Here is an 18,792-nt window from a genome sequence, read left to right as displayed (position 1 = left end):
TTTAACACAGAGCATAACAAGCAGGAGCCTTGAAATGTGCTTGTACAGCTAGGCTGGCTCTCTTGTGCTCCCACCATCACTGTAAGAAGAACATGTGCTTCCAGAGCCACTGATCCCAGCAGGACCCCTTGGTCCCAGGAAGAGGATGAGAAACAAATGAAGCAGAGCTGTTCCAGCTGACCCACAAACTTGGGAGTGATAAATAAATGTCAATTGTTGTATTACTCTGATTTTTGTGGTTGTTTGTTATGCAGAACTATTGTAGCAAGAGCTGACCAATACAGGGACCCAAACAGTTCTGAGACATGTAGCCAATCACCCATCCTCAGCCCATTCATGAGTGATTGGGGTTGGGGACAATTGGCGAGTCAGGGTTTCTTTGAAGAAAATTGCTGGGGTGCTATCTGCTCCTTCAGGCCCACTCATGCTTAGAGAACTTCCTTGGGCTGATGAAGTGGGGAATCTGGTCCTTTACCTGAGGCTCCTACAGGACCGTAATGGAGTGCCTGGGAGAGCCTGGCAGGAACCCACTGGATTGGGAGGCCACAGAACTTGGGCCGTAACACCTGCTTGGGGACGTCTTAAATAGGCTGCAGGGTTAGCCATGATAGCATGTCTAGAAGAAAGGCTGTAGCAGACCAGCCCATACTTTGAGAGTTCTGCAAGGCACAAGCCTCATTTTCACACGGGCTAAATGGGAGCTGAAGGAGACAGTAGGGCTGGGGTTGTCATCAGAGGATTCTGCCCAAGATGCCTGCCTGGCATGGCCAGGTCCCCTGGCAAAAAGAGGCTGCGTAGGGAGGAGGGGGACCACTGGATAGAGATGCTGAGGAGGTATACACACTAGGGGGATTGCTCATGCCAAGAAAGAAGGTACCACGAGGGCCATGCAGGATGGGAGGAACTCCAAAAGCACCACCTAGGAGAAAGATCCAGCACGTGGCATCTATCTCACAGGAACTCCTGATGCCAGACAACATCTGCACCAGCGACACCCCCCTCCCAGTGGAGGAACCAGAAATGGCCACTGATGAACAAGAAACAGAGAAGACACTACCACCACGTCCAGATCCCCCGTGTGGGCTCCCCAGCCCAGGCAGGCCCTCACTGCAGGTGCATGAGATCTGAGGTGGATGAGACTGAAATTTTGAAATGAGACCAGACTGAACTCTTAGTACCCCCCAAACAGGGATGTTCCTTAAGGTCTAAAGGAGACTGGAAAAGCTCAGGGATCTGCCGAGATATCACCCGGGGTGTGAAAGGCAATGGAGAAACAAAGTGGTTTCTTGCTCCTCTCTTGCAAAAACCAGTTCATTCAGTCAACACGCTGGTATCCTGTCTGTAGAACATTCATGGGATTCAGGCTCATTTACTTACATCAAACGCCAGCTGAGCTTTTGAACATGTGTCTTTTCCTACAATAATCTAACCCCAAATGCCTTTGATTGTCAGGAGGCCCAGTGTCAAGTCTAGAACCAGTAATAAGAGCTACACTTGTCAGCTCCTACCACATGCAAGGCCCTGCCTAAACGGTCCCCAGGCACAGCTTTATTTCATCTACCCAAGAGATCTCTGAGGTCTAGCTTATGCCTCAATTTACAGACAGGGAAACTGAGCTTCAGGGAGGAAAACTCGCTAGCCAGAGTGAGATCAAAGCTCTCTCCACTAAGCCAGAAATTGTGCTATGATTTTCCTTGGCCTTGATGTCCATAGCTTGCTCTGGGACGCAGAATCCCTTTCTCCCTGATTGTGCCTGGGTGTCTTCGGAGGACCTAGAACAAGTATCAGGAAGGATAGGCTGTTCCTGATGGTGACTATGAGGGACACCTGCAAACCATCCTTTGCGATGGCTCAATACAGATCCCATCCTCTTCCCTGAAGGGTCCCACCCTCCCCACAGGTTTGCCTACTTGAACTAATCCAAACAGGTAACTTCAGTGACACCTGCCCACCAGGTGGGATCTAGAGTCAGGAGCAACCAGGTATCCCACAAGCTCTGGCACTCACCACCCCCCAACCCCATCCCCAGTGGTGACATCTGTCTCTGTGACCTCCTCATGTGAGCTCCAGGTCACCAGCTGGTGGGAAGTTCAGCCCCCAATCCTCCTGCTTTTGCTGCCCACCCCTCCAATCCTGGCTAGCCCACCATGGCTTCTTTTCCAGCATTCCCCACCTTCAGGTCGGGCTTCCCTTGCAAAACAAGTCAACAAACCCCGCCCCCATCTCGGTACTCACTCGGAAGCGTGCGACTATTGCTGAGGCTGCCGGTGCTGGGCGGTGGGGAAAGGGACTGCAGGGAGACACTGTCCTCCTCCTGCGAGCAGCCCGCCTGGATGGCGCGCAGGTAGCTGTGGCTGCGGGAGCGGAAGTAGCTGGGCAGCGGCAAGTCTAGAGCCTCCGCCGCAGCCGACTCCGCTTCGCTGCAGGCTGACTCGCAGGCTGCCTCGTACTGGTCGCTCAGATCTGCCTCCCGTACCTGTCCGGGCAAAGGCAGGCATCAGGGGCCAGCTCTGCCCATTCTGGAGGGTTGGGGTGCTTGGTGGTTGGCTCAGCTGCAGGGCCGGAGACTCCGTGGGGCCTCAACTCAGCTCACCCTCCTGTCCCCATCTCACTCAGGGCATGAGATAGGCAGATGCAGCCCTTGGGAAATATGCGCCCTTCCACCTCTCTGGGCCTCAATTTTCCCATCTCTACAATGGAGGAGAAAATATTAAACATACTTTCTAGGATATTAACTAGGTTATATCTCATGTGTCCAGATGGATTAATGAATAGATTTTGAAGTCACACCGAATTCAACCAGAAAGGTAGCTATAATCAATTAATAATGTTCTATCTTGAACACTGGAATGGGGAGGTGCTAGGTATTTATCATCTTACGGTCTATTTCCTATATTTTTACAAGCAAGGAAACTGAGGGCAGGAGAGGGAAAGATTCTTGCCAGATATACTCAGTGAAGAAGTGGCAGAATCAATACTCTAAATGAGTATTTAAGGAAGATTAATCTAGCCCTGGTATACAGAGTGGGTGTTGGATAGGGGGTTCTGGAATGGATGTAGAGGCCAGAGATGAAACTGTTGCAATAGTCAGGTGACAGAAGTTAAGACTGGAATGAGGGTAGTGGCAGTGAGGATTGATTAGTGATGTCTGCCATGGACAGAATGGAGAATGGCAGTATATATCCTATTTGCCATCTCACATCATTCACCTTCATCTGAATGGTTTCTAAGTGTCTCTTTTATTTTATTCTTTTCTTTTTTTTTTTTTTTTTTGCCTTTTCTAGGGCCACTCCCACAGCATATGGAGGTTCCCAGGCTAGGGGTCGAATTGGAGCTGTAGACGCTGGCCTACGCCAGAGCCACAGCAATGCTGGATCTGAGCCACGTCTGCAACCTACACCACAGCTCACAGCAACGCTGGATCCTTAACCCTCTGAGCAAGGCCAGGGACCGAACCTGCAACCTCATGGTTTCTAGTCGGATTCGTTAACCACTGAGCCACGATGGGAACTCCATTATTTTATTTTATTCTATTTTATTTTATTTTTAAGGCCACAACTGCCACATATGGAAGTTCCCGGGATTAGGAGTTGAATTGGAGCTACAGCTGCTGGCCTATGCCGCAGCCACAGCCACAGCCTGGTAAGGCGGGATCTGAGCTGCATCTGTGACCTATGCTATAGCTTGTAGCAACACGGGATCCTTAACCTACTGATGGAGGCCAGAGTTCAAACCCACATCCTCGAGGTTCCTGCTGTGGTGCAATGGGATTAGGAGTATCTCTAGAGCACTGGGATGTGCGTTTGATCTTCAGCCTGGCACAGTGGGTTAAAAGATCCAGCACTGCCACAGTTGTGGCTTAGGTTGCAACTGTGGCTGGGATTTGATCCCTGGCCCAGGAACTCCATATGCCGTGGGATGACCAAAACTAGAAAAACAAAGAAACCCGTATCCTCACAGATACTGTTAGGTTCTTAACCCACTGAGCCACAATGGGAACTCCTAAGTATCCCTTTAGAGATGACCATTCAAGATCCCACGAATCTGCAGCTGTGGGTGTGAGCATAGAGGAGCCTCACCATATACACTCTCCAAGGGTTCTGGAAGAGTCTGTCTGACCCATATCTTAGGCTGTGTTGGATCACAAAGTATAAGCTGAAGAGTCAGCTAGCCAAAGATGGGACAGTGCGGGGGGCGGGGGCTCCTGGGAGGTACTTGGGCTAGAGGGGAGGGGACAGAGGTTGACCGAGAACCATGTGGAGGAAAAGACAAAGCTGGGCCTGGGGCCTGCCCTGTCCTGGGTGACCCCTGGGTGACCTCAGGCTAGCACAATCCTCTGGATCAGAGTCTCCTCATCTGAATGAAATGGAATGCTGTGTGCTCGCCTGGCATTGCAGCACATACGTGACTGCAGTGGGTCATCACTCAACTTGGAGTGTGTGTTTGGAAAGGTCTATATTTGTCCAACATTAGAGCAACTGACCATGCATGGATATTTCTGTTTAAACTAATTAAAAAGTTTAAAAAATTCAGTTCCGTAGTCTCACTAGCCACAGTTCACTTGCTCATGCCACCTTATTGGACAGCACAGATTATAGAACATTTCCATCATCACAGAAAGTTCTAGCAGACAGTTCTGATGATATAAAATGTAGGCCGTAGGAGTTCCCATTGTGGCTCAGTGGAAATGAACTTGACTTGTATCCATTAGGATGTGGGTTCGATCCCTGGCCTTGCTCAGTGGGTTAAGGATCTAGTGTTGCCACAAGATACAGCATAGGTCGCAGATGTGGCTCAGATCTGGCATTGCCGTGGCTGTGGTGTAGGCCGGCAGCTGCAGCTCTGATTTGATCCCTAACCTGGGAACTTCCATATGCCATAGGTGCAGCCCTAAAAAGACAAAAAATAAAATAAAATAAAATGTAGGCCATGTAACATACCCAAAATTCACCTGGAAGGGGTACTAAAGAGAGGTGTTTATCTTCCAAAGCTGCAACCTGAGGTATACTGAGAGGCTCCTATGACTGCAAAGGGTGATAAGGTTTTGCTTTGGGATTACACAGTAATGTTCCAGCTCTGAGGCTAGACTGCCAGAGTTTCATTCCCAGGTCCATCATTTTTTTTCACAATATGAATGTGGGCAAGTCACTTAACTGCTCTGTGCCTCAGTTTCCCCATCTATAAAATGGGGGCTCATTGGAGACCAGATTTCATAGGATTTTGGTCAAGATTAAATGAGCTCATTCATATCTCAAATACTGTCCAGGAAAGTAAGCACCTGATAAACGACCCGTACCTGTTATTACAGGCAGCTCTGTGGGGCAAGTGTGAGGATTTGTCCATGTTGGCTAAGATGCTCCCAAGCTCTCGGGGAGAGGCCAGCTGGTTCGTGCTTTTGGTATGTGTGTCACTGAGGACCTACTGTGTGTGGGGAACCGCCCTGGAAGTTTTATATGCAAACACATCGCACCTTTATCACAAGGCTGTTGAAGGAAGGAAGAGGTCACCCCGCTCACCGTGGGCTCCCCAAAGACTTTCTGCACCCATGTGCTCAGGAGGAACTATGATATGGAGGTGGGAAGCACGTGAAGCATCCATGGCTGGAGTCAGGAGACACGGGGCCAGTCCTGGCTTTGCTCTGTAAGTTGCGTGGTCTTGGACAAATCCCTTGCCCACTCCTGGCCTCAATAAGGACTTGAGCTCAGAGTCCCTTCTCTGCTTCTCTTTCCGGCCTCAAGACTGGGGGCGGGGGGAGGAGAGAGCTACTTCTGGGGACAGGATGGGTGTGTGTGGAAGGGGGCACCCTTAGGACAGGCAGGCAGTGCCAGGACCGGCATCGTCTTCACCAACTTTTGTAAACTTGAAGTCTCTGTGTTGATTCCAGCACCCAAACATCCTTACAGGTCTTGTTGGAGCCCAAGAAAGGAGAAAAGTCAGGGGATCTGGGGGCTGGGATGTGGAGGCCAATACCCCCAACCCCTGATCTGTCCAAATGGAACAGTCTCCCTGGGCCTTTCCCAGGTTTTGGGGGAGGAGGGGATGGAGGGAGCTAGAAACTCTCAAGGTACACCTTCCCTCCTCCTGGGGTTATTTCTTGCCCTGTCCGTGAAATCTAGCCCATTCTTTCCCATTTCTGAGAAGAGGAAACTGAGGCACAGATTAGTGAAGCAATAGGGCCAGAGAGTGGAAGGTCAGGGCACCAATGTGAGCCCTGACTCTATCCTCCCTGGAGGCGGCTTTCCTCCACCTGCTGGCACCTGTCCGGGCCAGGGGCCGGGACCATTCAGGTACCAGGCCTGAGACCCAGCCCCAGACTCTGGCATTAGGGGACGAGACAATGGCAAACATACTGACCTGCTGCTCGTGGCCAAAAAACTGGGGGATCAGGGAGGCCTGTCCAAAAATCTGCAGGAGAGAGATGGGCAGGGTTACGGGAGACCAAGGCTGGGGGCTGGGGGTGGGGTATTCAGGCTTGGCTGCAAGAGAACTTGGGGCTGACTGGTCTAACCTCCTCCCCAGCCTGGCCGAGGCGCAGGTACTGGGAGGTCCTGGCTTCCTCCAGGGGTGAGAGGGTCACTCCATCTCAGGCTGGACTATGCTGAGGACCTGTAATCTGCTGTTTACAGGTCTTTTTCTTGAGCTGGCTTCTGGGAGCATGGGTGCCCCATCTGCTGCCTCCCACTCACGCAAATAGCTCCCCAGGATCTACAGGTTAGGGACAGAGCCCAGAGGCTTCTCTTCCCTGGTCAGGGCCTACACAGTCCAGTGCCTGGTGGTGGTGGTGGCGGGGCTTTTTCCGGCAGGAGTCGAGGCCTCAGAGACACACAGAATATGGGACATCTCTGACTCTGAGGCCACGTATGTGGCTCAGGGTCACTCAAACTTCAGGAGGGTGAGGGTTGGGTTCAGAGGACCCTGGGCTAGGAGAGAGCTGGGGCTGGGCAGGGGTTGGGGGAGAGACCTGCTGGGCTCCCCAGCCTGGCTGATTCCATGTACCTCTTTGTGTAGCCTAAGGGCAAGGAGCCAGGGCCGGGCAGGGGATGGAGATGGTATGTGTCACAGAGACAGACAGACCCAACGAGAAACATGGAGATGAGACACACTGGAGAGAAGCAGAGAAACATGTGAATGAAGGGAGAGGGAGACAGATGCAGACAGACAGGAAAACTGAGGGATAAGAGGAGAGGCAGGATGAGAGGGACAGGGAGGAAAGGAAGCGGTCCATTCAGCAAACACCTGTGTGCCCTGCGCCAGGTGCTGGGGGTGCTGTGGGGACAAGGCAGGGAGCTCCCAGTCTTCATAGCGAGACAGACATGAAGTAAATAAGCAAACGGCATTCCCGTTGTGGCACAGAGGAAACAAACCCGACCAGTATCCATGAGGATGCGGGTTCGATCCCTGGCCCTGCTTAAGGGGTTAAGGATCTGGCATTGCCATGAGCTGTGGTGTAGGTCACAGATGAAGCTCGATCTGGCATGGCTGTGGCTGTGGTCTAGGCTGGCAGCTGTATCTCTGATTCGACCCCTAGCCTGGGAACCTCCATATGCCATGGGTGCGGCCCTCAAGAAAAAGCCAAAAAAAAAAAAAAAAAAAAAAGCAAACAAATAGAATTTCAGATAATGGTAAGTGTGTCAAGAAAATTAAGCAGGTTAAGGGAAGAGAGCCCTGGGGGCCCCCTGGATCGACTGACAGGGCAAGCCCCTCTGAGGTGACATTTGAGCCAAGACCTGAAAGGCAGAGAAGGACCAGTTCTGCAAAGGTCTGAGAATAGTGTGCTCCTGCGAGAGAGAGGAGGGAACATAGGGAGCCTGGGGCAGGTGTGTGAAGAGCAAAAGTAGGCCAGTTTGGCTGGAGCGGGGCAAGTGACAGCGGGCCGAGAGCAGGGCTGAGGGGGAAGCAGGGCCTCAAGGGTTGGCTTCCACCAGGGCGAGGCAGCAGCTGGGGAGGAGCAGGGGCATGACACGATCTGCCTCCTGTCTTTTACAAGCTGTGTCTGGCCACTGTGAAGAGATTGGAGGTGGCAGGCACGGAGGCCAGGACAACCATTCAGGTGAGATGTGGTGGGGCCTGGATGAGGCTGGCAGGGGCGGAGGGTCCCCCAGCTAGGGGACTCTATCTCTCCCACATCTGCGGTCAGTCTCTCCTTGGAGCATGAGCATGGCAGTGCTGGGGGTGGGGGGCTGGGAAGGGCTTGGCCAGGCCTGGAGTAATGGAGTGATGAGGAGTTGGGATTCAAAAGCCTTTCAGCCCTAAGCCATCCATTAACCCGGGCCATGGGGCTGCACACACTGGGTCCCAGGGCCTGTTCCTGCCCAGAGAGGAGGCTGGGTGTGCACCTGCTGCCTCCATGTGCCACTATTGGCAGGTGCCTGCCCTCTCTGGGCCTTGTCTCCCCATCCACACCCTTGGAGGGAACCCTCAAGCCTTGGCTGGTCGTCCCTTCACAAACTGTAAAGGACCGTGTACAGTTTGATAGGGGCTGAGGTCCAGCTCTGGCTCTGACAGCCCTAGATCTCTGCCCAGCTTTGCCTCCACCTAGCTTCATGACCCCACCTATGTGGGCCTCAGTTTCCTCCTCTGTGAAATGGGGATATGGATGCTGCAGCCCCTTCTGGGGATGGCTGTGAGGGATCAAGGAGCTGTTGGTTGAGAGATCTAAGAGTGCAGCATCGTGTGCTTACCGCTGTTAGCGCCAGAGCTGCCTGGGCCCTGGAAGTCCAACTATCCACTGAGCAGGAGGGACATGGAGGTTCAGAGAGGAGAAGCAACTTGGCAGAAGTCACACAGCAAGACGACCATAACCACAAAGGAAGTGACCCTATGCTGAGCACATCATCTTCATGATCTTATTGATGCCTCATAACCCTTTGAAATAGAAATTATCACCCTCCTGTGGTAAACCAGGGAACTGAGGCTCAGGGAGAGGGGGATTTGTCCTGGGTTCATATTGTCAGTGACAAGACTGGGACTCAAACCCAGGCCTCCAGTTCCCTATCCTCAGAGCTCCTGGGTCTACGGCAGTGGAGCAACCCCTCCCTCTGGGGTTAGCTTCGGCCGTCAATGGCAGGCCCTGTGATTGCTCAGGACAGTCACAGGACAGCCACAGGACAGTCAGTGGGGAAAAGACACACACAGGTAGCTTCAGGAACAAAGACCAAACAGAAGCACAGGGCAGACATTCAGGGACCACTCAACAGAGGCTGGGCCTGAGCGTCCGTCCTCCCGGGTGGGAGTCAGGGCTCTGCCAAGCCCACTGACCTTCGGCTGACTGCCACCCTCACCTGGCTGATGCAGCTGGAGTCGTTGAGGCTGTCGCTGACGGGATTGTAGTCCTCCTCCCAGCTCGGACACTTGGAGGGCAGCAGCATGTCCACTGAATCCAGGCGGTCCAGACTCCTGGTGGGGGTGAGGTGCAGACAGGGCTCAGCCCACCCATTGTTCAGCCTGGGAACCTGAAGCCCAGAGGTGGAAAACTGGCCAAGGTCATCCAGTGGTAGAGGGGAAAATGGAAATGACTGCCAGCTCAGGTAGTATGGGGGTTAATGAGCAAAGGGAACGCTTCCGGCTTTTTCCAGTATTGTGAGTCTGGAGGGTGCAGGTGGCCATCATCTGTCATGTCCGCTGCAGCCTCGAGGTGGCAGCACAAGCCTGCTTTTGACTGTTTCAAACCTGGGGTGGTCCCCACCAACTCAATTCTATAGCCCCGTCCCCTGCAGACCTGGGGCAATTCCAGGGGCTGGAAAGAGGAGGTGGGTCAAGGCCCACAACCTTGACCTCCAGTCAGGGATACCCAAAGATCACTAGTTTTGATACAATGTCCAGGTGGCCTCTTCTCCCCACAGCCCTGGCTCTTTCATCTTTCTCACATCTACCTGGGCCCCCCCTCACCACTGCTCTGGAAATAAAATCCAAGCAGCCAATAGTTCAGGCTTTTTTTTTTCCCCCGCTTTTTTAGGGCCCCACCTGTGGCAAATGGAGGTTCCCAGACCAGGGATCAAATCGGAGCTACAGCTGCTGGGGATCTGAGCTTTATCTGTGACCTACACCACAGCTCAGAGCAAAGCTGGATCCCTGACTCACTGAGCAAGGCCAGGGACCAAACTCCCATCTTCATGGATACTAGTCGGATTCATTTCTGCTGTGTTACAATGGGAACTCCCAGTTCAGGCTCTTGACATGGACAAACTTGGACTGGAATCCAGCTTCCCTGTACCCTGGGTGACCCTGGGCAAGGCGTCACCCCTTAAGTCTCAGTTTCCTCATCTATAATGTGGGGATGTCACTGTGCCTGCCTGCTAGAGCTGTGAGAGGGCCTCAGAGATGCAGATTAAAGGGCACTGGGGCAGGCGTAGAGCCCCGAGTGCAGCAAGTTCTAACAGATGGCACCGTTACTACTACTACAGGCAGACCTGGTTTTCTCACACTTTGCTTTATTGTGCTCTGCGGATATTGGTTTTTTGGCAAATTGAAGTTCTGAGGCAATGCTACGCTATCAGGTGATAGTTAACATTTTTCAGTAACAAAGCATTTTTTCATTTTAAAATTTTTATTTATTTATTTGACTGCACCTACGGCATGCAGAAGTTCCTGGGCCACACACTGAACCTGGGAACTCCAGCATAACTTTTATATGCACTGGGAAACAAACGAAAATTCGTGTGACTCACTTTATTGCAATATCTGTTTTATTGGGGCCACACCCATAGCATATGAAAGTTCCTAGGCTAGGGGTCGAATTGGAGCTGCAGCTGCCAGCCTACACCACAGCCACAGCAACACGGGATCTGAGCCGCATCTGTGACCTACACCGCAGCTCATGGCAATGCTGGATCCTTAACCCACTGAGCGGGGCCAGGAATTAAACCTGCATCCTCATGGATACTAGTCAGGTTCATTATCACTGAGCCACAACTCGAACTCCCTGCTAATCTTTCATAGAATTACTGAATCTCAAAACTAGAAGGGGTATTAGAGATCAGCCAGTTCAGCTTCCTTCACTTAAGGACAGGGAAACTGAGGCTCAGAGATGGTGAGACCTAGGAATGGCCATTCCTGTCCCAACCAATGAGACTAATGGCTTCTCCAGGAGCACTGCCCCTCCCTGCCACAGTGCTACTGACACCTGCCCTGTTTTCTTCCCTCTATTGCAGTCCTCCCAGGCTACCTCCTCCATGAAGGCTTGAGTCTGACCCCCAGGAGTTGAAGAAGTAGCTCGTTTCCTTTAACTCTTCCAAGTCTTTTGTTTCCAACTTGCTTTTGTTTGTCTCCCTCAGTGGATTCTGAATCCCCTGTACCAACTTTTGTTTTGGACTCATTCTTTTCTGTTCTGATCCCCACAGTGACTTCTGCATGTGAAAGGCCCACTTCTCTCTCCAAAACCTTAACTGCTGCTTTCTGTGTGCTTGCATTTCATTTTTCACACTTTCACTAACTTTTCCACACCTTAAAGCAACAGGATGGGGCTCCACTGGTGGAATGCCAGGCAGGATTATGGGACAGGTGAAGGCTGTCTATCTCCCTTTGACTTCCGGTTCCTCCCTCATCCCCAGTCTTGGAGCTCAACTCAGAGATCAGCTACAGGGGCACTGGCAGAAAGGGCTCTGGCCTTCCCTGGGCAGTGCTGGCACAAGAGGTGGGCTCGCTAAGGGCAGAGTTCTCCTAACCCGAAGAAGAGGGTCCCCTGGGACAGTTCCCCTGTGGGAGTGGAAGTCACCTGGGGATGTGACTCCTGGGAGCTAATCACTCTAGAAAGACTCCTCTAATGGTTTACCAAAGGATTAGGCTCACCTGTGGTCAGGACTTAACTGTGGGGGGCTAATGGAGGGGTTTTCCAAATGGCGGGGCTCTCCAGAGTCAACTCATCAAAGAGCAGGGGCTGACCTAAGGATGAAAATCTCAGGAAAGGGGCTAACCAGAACGAGGGTTCATCTAGGGGGCCTGGATCATTGCGGGTGCAGGTTCACCTGAAACTGAGGCTGGAGGGCAGGATTCATCTGTGGGCTGAAGAGGAGGAAGGCGAGGTTCCTAGGGGCGGGGTATACCTATCAGGGGCTCACCTAGAGGGCAAGCCTTACCTGTCCCTGCGAGCCTGGGTTGTAAGTGCGCAAAGAGGCTTTCCCAGAGAAGAAGAGCGCACGAGCTCCATCAGGGCAAGCCTGGGGGCGTGGTCCACACGGGGCGTGGCCCACACGGTGGGGTTGTGGTCCACAGAGGGGCGGGCTCACTTGAAGGGAGTCGTCCACTTAGGGAGCTGAACTTACAAGTGGCCAGGGCTTCTGGTGTGGGGCTCCCAGGGCTCAGGATTCACTGGTTAACATTAACCTCCTGGGGCGGGACTTGGACTTAGGAGAGGCTCCCCCAGGGGCAGGGCTTCTGGAGGCGGGGCTGGCCTGTGGGCGTGACTCTAGGGGGGAGGGACTGCGCTCACCTGCGGGGATTGCTCTGCTCGCTCAGCGATTGCTGCGTGGCCCTCAGATAGCTCTGGCGCCGCGCCGCCGTCTTGGGGGAAGGCTTGGGGCTGCCGCCGGACTCGTCACTGTCCTCGTCGCCCATGGCCTTGATATAGCTGCCGCTGCGCATTCGCCGGCACGGGATGGGGCCCTCGGCCGCGGCGTCTGCCTCGCGCGGGGACAGCAGCGCGGTGCTCCACTCACCGCCACCGCCGGGCACCTGAGGATGGGCGGACAGCCCTCAGTGAAGGTGCTGGGATGGGGGCAGCACACTCCCCGCCAGGGCGCCGCCGGCCACCCAGCTTCGGATTCATCACCAGGGGAATGAGCTGAGGGCTAGAACCCCCATCTTCAGGAACTCGAAGCTCCCTCACTCTCCACCTCGGAGAATTTGGCCTTGGGTGCTGCCACTGAAGGTACCCAGCAGCAAGGCAGAGCCGGGGCTGGCAAGGATACCTGGGTTCCAGAGCCAGCTCTGCAGCAGCTTCACTATGTGGCCTTAAGCAAGTCCCTGCCCTTCTCCAACCTCAGATTTCTCCATGCATCCCACGCTGGGTGTGCTCTAGCAAACCCACCCAGACAGAGGGATCACAACAGCTTCCACTGCAGCTACCCTTCTGAGACCCACTGTATTCCCATCACTTCCCCCCATCTCAGCAGATGGCTCATTGTTCCACTGCACAGATGAGAACAGCAGGTCCCCAGACCCCAGGATGGTGGGGCAGGACGAGTCAGAGGACCCTAGGACATCAGTAGGTCTTAAGTGCCAAACAACGTTCCCCATCCCATAGGTGGGTAAACTGAGGTACAGAGAACAGAGGGGCTTTCTGAGGTTGGGCAGCCATGTGATGAGCTGGGAAAAGAGCCTGTCTGAACCCCAGGGACCCCATCTGTAGAAGGGGCTCTGGTAAGGGCAAGTGAGGTCACAGCTGTGAGGGCAGCCCTGGTCCCCAGCGGTTACAGTGGCAGAAACCAACTGAGGGGCCCTCCCCTGCCCTTCTGAGGCCAGGCTCTGCCAGCTGCTCCAGGCAGCACTCACAGTCCACACCCTCCTTCACCTGACACCCACCGACGTGTACACACAGTGGCTGTCACCTCGAGATAGAGTTTGCACATCTCGTCACTCATACGTACCTCACCCCAAGTGCAGAGTGAACACGCCATGCTATGTACATGCATCTCAGAGAGCAAGCATACCCTTCCCCACACACTCCTCTCCCCAAGGACATACCCCAGCCACTGCATCATCGCACAGCCCTCAACCAGTACACAACATGAACACAGAGCAGGCACACCTCCTTACGGACACACTAGCCACTCCGGCACTGTGGACACATCTCCACTTGTCCCCAAGTCATCACATCCTACCTCAACCCATAAAGAGCACACACCCTTACTATACATCACCATGGACACCCAGGCATATGCTTCTCAGTATACACGGCACACCCATTCTTCACCACGCCCACAAATGCACACTCCCCAAATCACTGCGCTTGCACAGGGACCACATTCTTTCAGTTCCCTCATTGCTAAAGGCTGATTCTTGGCTGAGGGAGAGTCCTTGCCTGGGACTCTCACCCCAGCCCGCTCCCCTCTGCAGCCTACCCATTAACACGCCCCTCCCCAGCAGACTGTCCAGCCACTCACCAGGGTCTGCACACTCTACCCCAAACCATTTGCTAGTCCAGCCTTCCTACCTCCTCCCTTGAGAACACCTGTTGCTTCCCCAGCCCCCACCTACCTACCTCCTGTTGAGCAAGCAGGCAGCACAACCTCAGGGCTTGTAGGGCAACCTTCTGCGGTATTTCTGAAGCATTTTCACATGATTGACAAAATCATATCAAACCACCCTCTCTGGTGTTTCTAAACTAAGGAAGTATATCGAGAGCCACAAAAGCCTTAAATATATAAAATACTGCCTAGAACGGATAAGCAATGAGGTCCTACTGTATAGCACAGGGAGCTACATCCAATCTCTTGAGATAGATCATGATGGAAGATAATATGAGAAAAAGAATATATATGCATATATACATGTATGACTGGGTCACTATGCTGTACAGCAGAATTTTTAAAAAAATTTTTATTATACTTGATTTACAACTTTTTCTGTCAATTTCTGCTGTACAGCAAAATGAACCAGTAATACATATACATACATTTTTTTCCACATTATCCTCCAACACTTTGCATCACAAGTGATCAGTTAGAGAGTTCCCTGGGCTATCGTACAGCAGAAATTCACACACTACATTAACTATATTCTAATAACAAATAAATAAATAAAATTCTGCCTAGATTTCATTTCCTTTCTATTGGAAAAAAAAAAAAAAAAAAGCCTTTCCCCCCATAATCTCATGGTCTTTGGAACTGTATACAGAATGACAAGAACTCAAGGCTCTGTCAGACTCATGTTCATCCAGTTCAAAACGCATCTTCTGTGTTCCCAAAGGCTGGCCAGGCCTGTGCTGACATACCTTCTGGATGAGGCACTCACTGCCTCCTGAAGCAGCCATTTGCACATGAACTGAAAACTGCTTCCTGCAACTTCCATCCACGGCCTGGGCTCTGCCCCTGGGAGCCACCTAGTTCACAGCCACTCGCCCTGCCCTTGAGAGACCTAGGGGATGTGTAGCAGCAGAGATGTCTCTTAGCTTTCTGCCCTTCTCCAGGAGTGTGGCATTAGTGCATAATAAGTGCCTCAATAAACATCAGTGTTTGAAAGAAAAAGGCTAGTTCCTCCAAACTGAGTTAGGTCCTCTGGCCCTCGTGCTCAACTCCACCACATTCTTCTCACACGGACAGAACTGCCTGTTTATGAGTCCTTCTCTCCCAGCAGCCTGCTAATTGAAGCCACGTCTTATTTATTTCTCGCTCTGTTCATGCACGTGTCCCTCTGTTCATTTACCCCTCTCTCCTCTCACGATTCTTGAGGGCTTCCTCTATGACAGACCCTGTCTTGGGCCTTGGGGACACAGAATTACATTAGATATGGTCCCTGTCCTCAAGGAGCCCCTAGCCTGGTGGGAGTGCTAGGCAGGAGGCTGGCAAGCAGAATGCCATGCAATTGGTTCTAGGAGGGGACAGATGGCACAACTTCCAGATTTTTCTTCTAAAGGGTAGGGACATGTTTTAGTTCCAGCTCAGGGCAGGTCTCAGATGGGTCCTAATCAATGTCTGCTGAGAGCATGACCAGTGGAAGGCATCTTTTTTTTTTTTTTTTTTTCTGTCTTTTGAGGGCTGCACCCGTGGCATATGGAGGTTTCCAGGCTAGGGGTCTAATCGAAGCTGTAGCTGCTGGCTTACACCACAGCCACAACAACGCTGGATTTGAGCCGCATCTGTGACCTACACCACAGCTCGTGGCAACGCCAGATCCTTAACCCACTGAGCAAGGCCAGGGATCAAACCTGCAACCTTATGGTTACTAGTTGGGTTCGTTAACCACTAAGCCATGACGGGAACTCCAGGAATCTTCTTATTAGCAGATGCCACCAGCCACCCATTTCATAGGTAAGTAAATAGAGGCCTGAGTGAAACCACTTTCCAAGTCTATCTGTGGTACAACGGGGTCTCAAAACGAGTGCCTTCCCCACAACCTCTCACCCTACCCTGATCCTGGCAGGGACCCACCTGCAAGTAATGGTAGGCTAGACCTTGGTGGCAGGATTTGGACTTTAGCAGGCTCTTATCCAAGGTGGCTGAGGTCTTCTGGCAGACCTCATGGGCATGGCTGAGGGTCAGAGTGGACCAGGAGCCCCGCTTGACATAGTTGGTGTCGGTGCCCCCGCCAAGGCTGGGGCAGGTGGCTGGCGGTGCGGGCGGGGGTGGCGGGGCGGTCAGCTCAGCGGTGTTGTTCTTGGCGGCTTTGAGCATGTGCCCACTGATGGTGTTGTAGGCGTGCATGAAGTAGCGTGGCTGGCTGCGCTCCGCCTGGCGGCCAAGTGTCATCAGTCCAGATGCTGGGCCGCTGCTGCGGAAGGCACCCCCCTCACCATCCAAGTTGTCATCGGAGCTCCACCAGCCGGAGATGTTGGAGCGGCTGCGCCGTTTGGGCTCTCCAGCCTTGGCCCGCTCCTTGCTCTTGGCCCTCCGACCCTTGCCGTCCTCCATGCCACCTTTCTTGCCGCCGTTGCCGCCGACCTTGCCTGCTGTGCCCTCCAGGGAGGGTGCCTTGGTGAAGAAGAGCCGCTGGACTGAGTGGACCAGATGGCGGATTCGTCCAGGACTCTCGCCGCGGGCCTTGGCCTCCCCGCGGGGAAACTGGAGCGTGCTGAAGCCATCACGGTGGATGGGCAGCTGCTTCTCAAATTGGTCCAGGAGGTTGGCTGGCAGCCGGTTGATCTTGGTGGCCTGAGCATGGCTGGGGAAGGGGCTTTCCTCTGGCACCTCAAAGTGGGAGTTGTAGTGGATGCGGGGGAAGGTGCTGCTTGGAGGTGGCAGCTGATTGTTGAGCGGGAAGAGACCATCCCCCGGCAGAGCATTCTGCCCAGGGAAGCGAGCCTCGCGGGCAAAGGCCTCCGTGGGCGACAGCAGGTAGGGGTTGCGGTCAGGCCCTGCAAACAGGGGCTCGTGGGGTGGGTCCAGGCTGTCGGAGAGGTGGCGGGGGCGGCTGTCACCGAGGCCTTTCATGATCCCGGCCCTTGGGGCAGGGGCCGTTGCCCTAGCAGGGCGCCCGGGTCACCTCTCCCGGGCCACCTCTCCCAGGCAGCAGCTAACCTGGGGAGAGAAGACAGACAGGGATCAGTTGGATTTGGAGAGGATAGGATGCCAGGAAAGTCAGCCAGACCCCCACAGATCTCAAGGTTGGGAGGATTTTTTTTTCTTTTTCTTTCTAGGGCCACACCTGCGGCATGTGGAAGTTCCAGGGCTAGGGGTGGAATCAGAGCTGCAGCTGCCAGTCTATGCCACAGCCACAGCAATGCCAAATCTGAGCTGCATTTGTGATCTATGCAGCTTGCAGCAACTCCAGAGCCATAACCCACTGAGTGAGGCCAGGGATTAAACCTGCATCCTCAAGGATACTATGTCGGGTTTTTAACCCACTGAGCCACAATAGGAACTCCCAAGGTTGGGAGGATTTCTGAAGACTCCTGGCCCACTCTTAACATTCTGGAGCAGGGGTTAGGAGTACAAATGGATGGAGTTCCCTCTTGGCCTAGCGGATTAAGGCATCATCACAGCTGTGGCTCAGGTCGCTGCTGTGGTGCAGGTTCACTCCCTGGCCCAGGAACTTTTGCATGCTGTAGGCGTGGCCAAAAAAAAAGTATAAATGGAGACACATATGCCATATATATAAATAAAAGCTACATCTCAGGCTAGCAAACTATTAAACAAAATACGTTATACTCTCCTACCCTGATGAATATATTTTCACAATAAATAACCTGGAGAGCTGAGTTCAAAGTCAGTCTTCTTCTTCTTCTTCTTCTTCTTTTTTTTTTTTTTTTTTTTTGGTTGTCTTTTAAGGCCTGTACCTATGGCATATGGAGGTTCTCAGGCTAGGGGTCCAATCAGAGCTGTAGCCACCGGTCTATGCCAGAGCCACAGCAATGTAGGATCCGAGCTGCATCCGTGACCTACACCACAGCTCATGGCAATGCCAGATCCTTAATCCACTGAGCGAGGCCAGGGATCGAACCAGCATCCTCACAGACACTATGTTGGGTTCTTAACTCAATGAGCCACAGTGGGAACTCCTGAGAGAGCCTTTCTAAAGAGTGGGGCCTGGGGCCAGGGCCCCTCTTAGCCAGATTTGAGGATAGTTCTGTCCAACTATTTTAGCAGAAGAATCCTTACATCAAATGTAAACCCTCTGTAAAAACCCGCTCTGTTCTCAGCAAAAGTCTACTGAGTGTGACCCCTGGGCTAGAGGCTGGGGGCTGTGGACAACAGACAGACCAACAAACCCATCAGCCCATAATTTCCAACTGGAATGAACTGATGACACCCCATCTAGAAGAGGGTTCTCAGCGAGTTGACAGTACAAGCACATCCTCAGGACTGGGTGACAGGGCAAAGCCTTAGGAGAGGACAGCATTTGGGTGGAACCACTGTGGCTCAGTTTCTCCACTGAGTAAAATGGGGCAGTTGGACTAGTTGGATCTTCTTCTAGGACCATCCTGGAAATGCCAGTCTCAAACTTAGACAAGTTCCTTTCCTTTCTGGGGCTCAGTCTTCCATGTGTACCATGGAGCAGAAGGAAGATCAGTAGGTTTCTTAGTCCTGGACCCCACCAGTTCTGCCTGGAGGAAGCTCAAGGTATGGCCTGGCCTGTGTGCCTGGTGTGTTGAGGATCTGCAAGAAATTAATGTGGCTGGAAAAGAGCAAGTGAGGCCAA

At 52.9% G+C, this 18,792-nt stretch overlaps 1 protein-coding gene across 26 annotated transcripts in view; it reads right to left on the bottom strand.

The window, feature by feature from the left end:
* The window catches only part of DLGAP4 (DLG associated protein 4), a 251,556-nt gene that overhangs the window by 79,569 nt on the left and 153,195 nt on the right, over positions 1-18,792 (bottom strand). For 17 of the 26 annotated variants that reach the window (XR_014832265.1, XR_014832270.1, XR_014832267.1 and 14 more), the window contains 5 exons: positions 16,086-17,171; positions 12,428-12,669; positions 9,282-9,396; positions 6,355-6,405; positions 2,236-2,476 (listed from right to left, as the gene is read on the bottom strand). Coding sequence is in view for 20 of the 26 variants with exons in the window: in XM_085003824.1 (XP_084859950.1) it covers positions 2,236-2,476; positions 6,355-6,405; positions 9,282-9,396; positions 12,428-12,669; positions 16,086-17,084 (1,648 nt within the window). In the remaining 6 variants the exon portion in view is untranslated. The remainder of the gene's footprint in view (positions 1-2,235; positions 2,477-6,354; positions 6,406-9,281; positions 9,397-12,427; positions 12,670-16,085; positions 17,172-18,792) is intronic. The other 9 variants (XR_014832271.1, XM_085003828.1, XM_021077876.2 and 6 more) reach the window with 1 other exon arrangement.

Source organism: Sus scrofa, chromosome 17, assembly GCF_054392235.1.
Source record: "Sus scrofa isolate SSC_HxYL_T2T_F1_AM1 chromosome 17, Sscrofa_HxYL_maternal_Yorkshire_Landrace_v2.0, whole genome shotgun sequence".
In the NCBI taxonomy this organism is placed as follows: domain Eukaryota; kingdom Metazoa; phylum Chordata; class Mammalia; order Artiodactyla; family Suidae; genus Sus; species Sus scrofa.
Note: the sequence above shows the minus strand (reverse complement) of the source record. Positions and strands in the feature narration are given on the sequence as shown.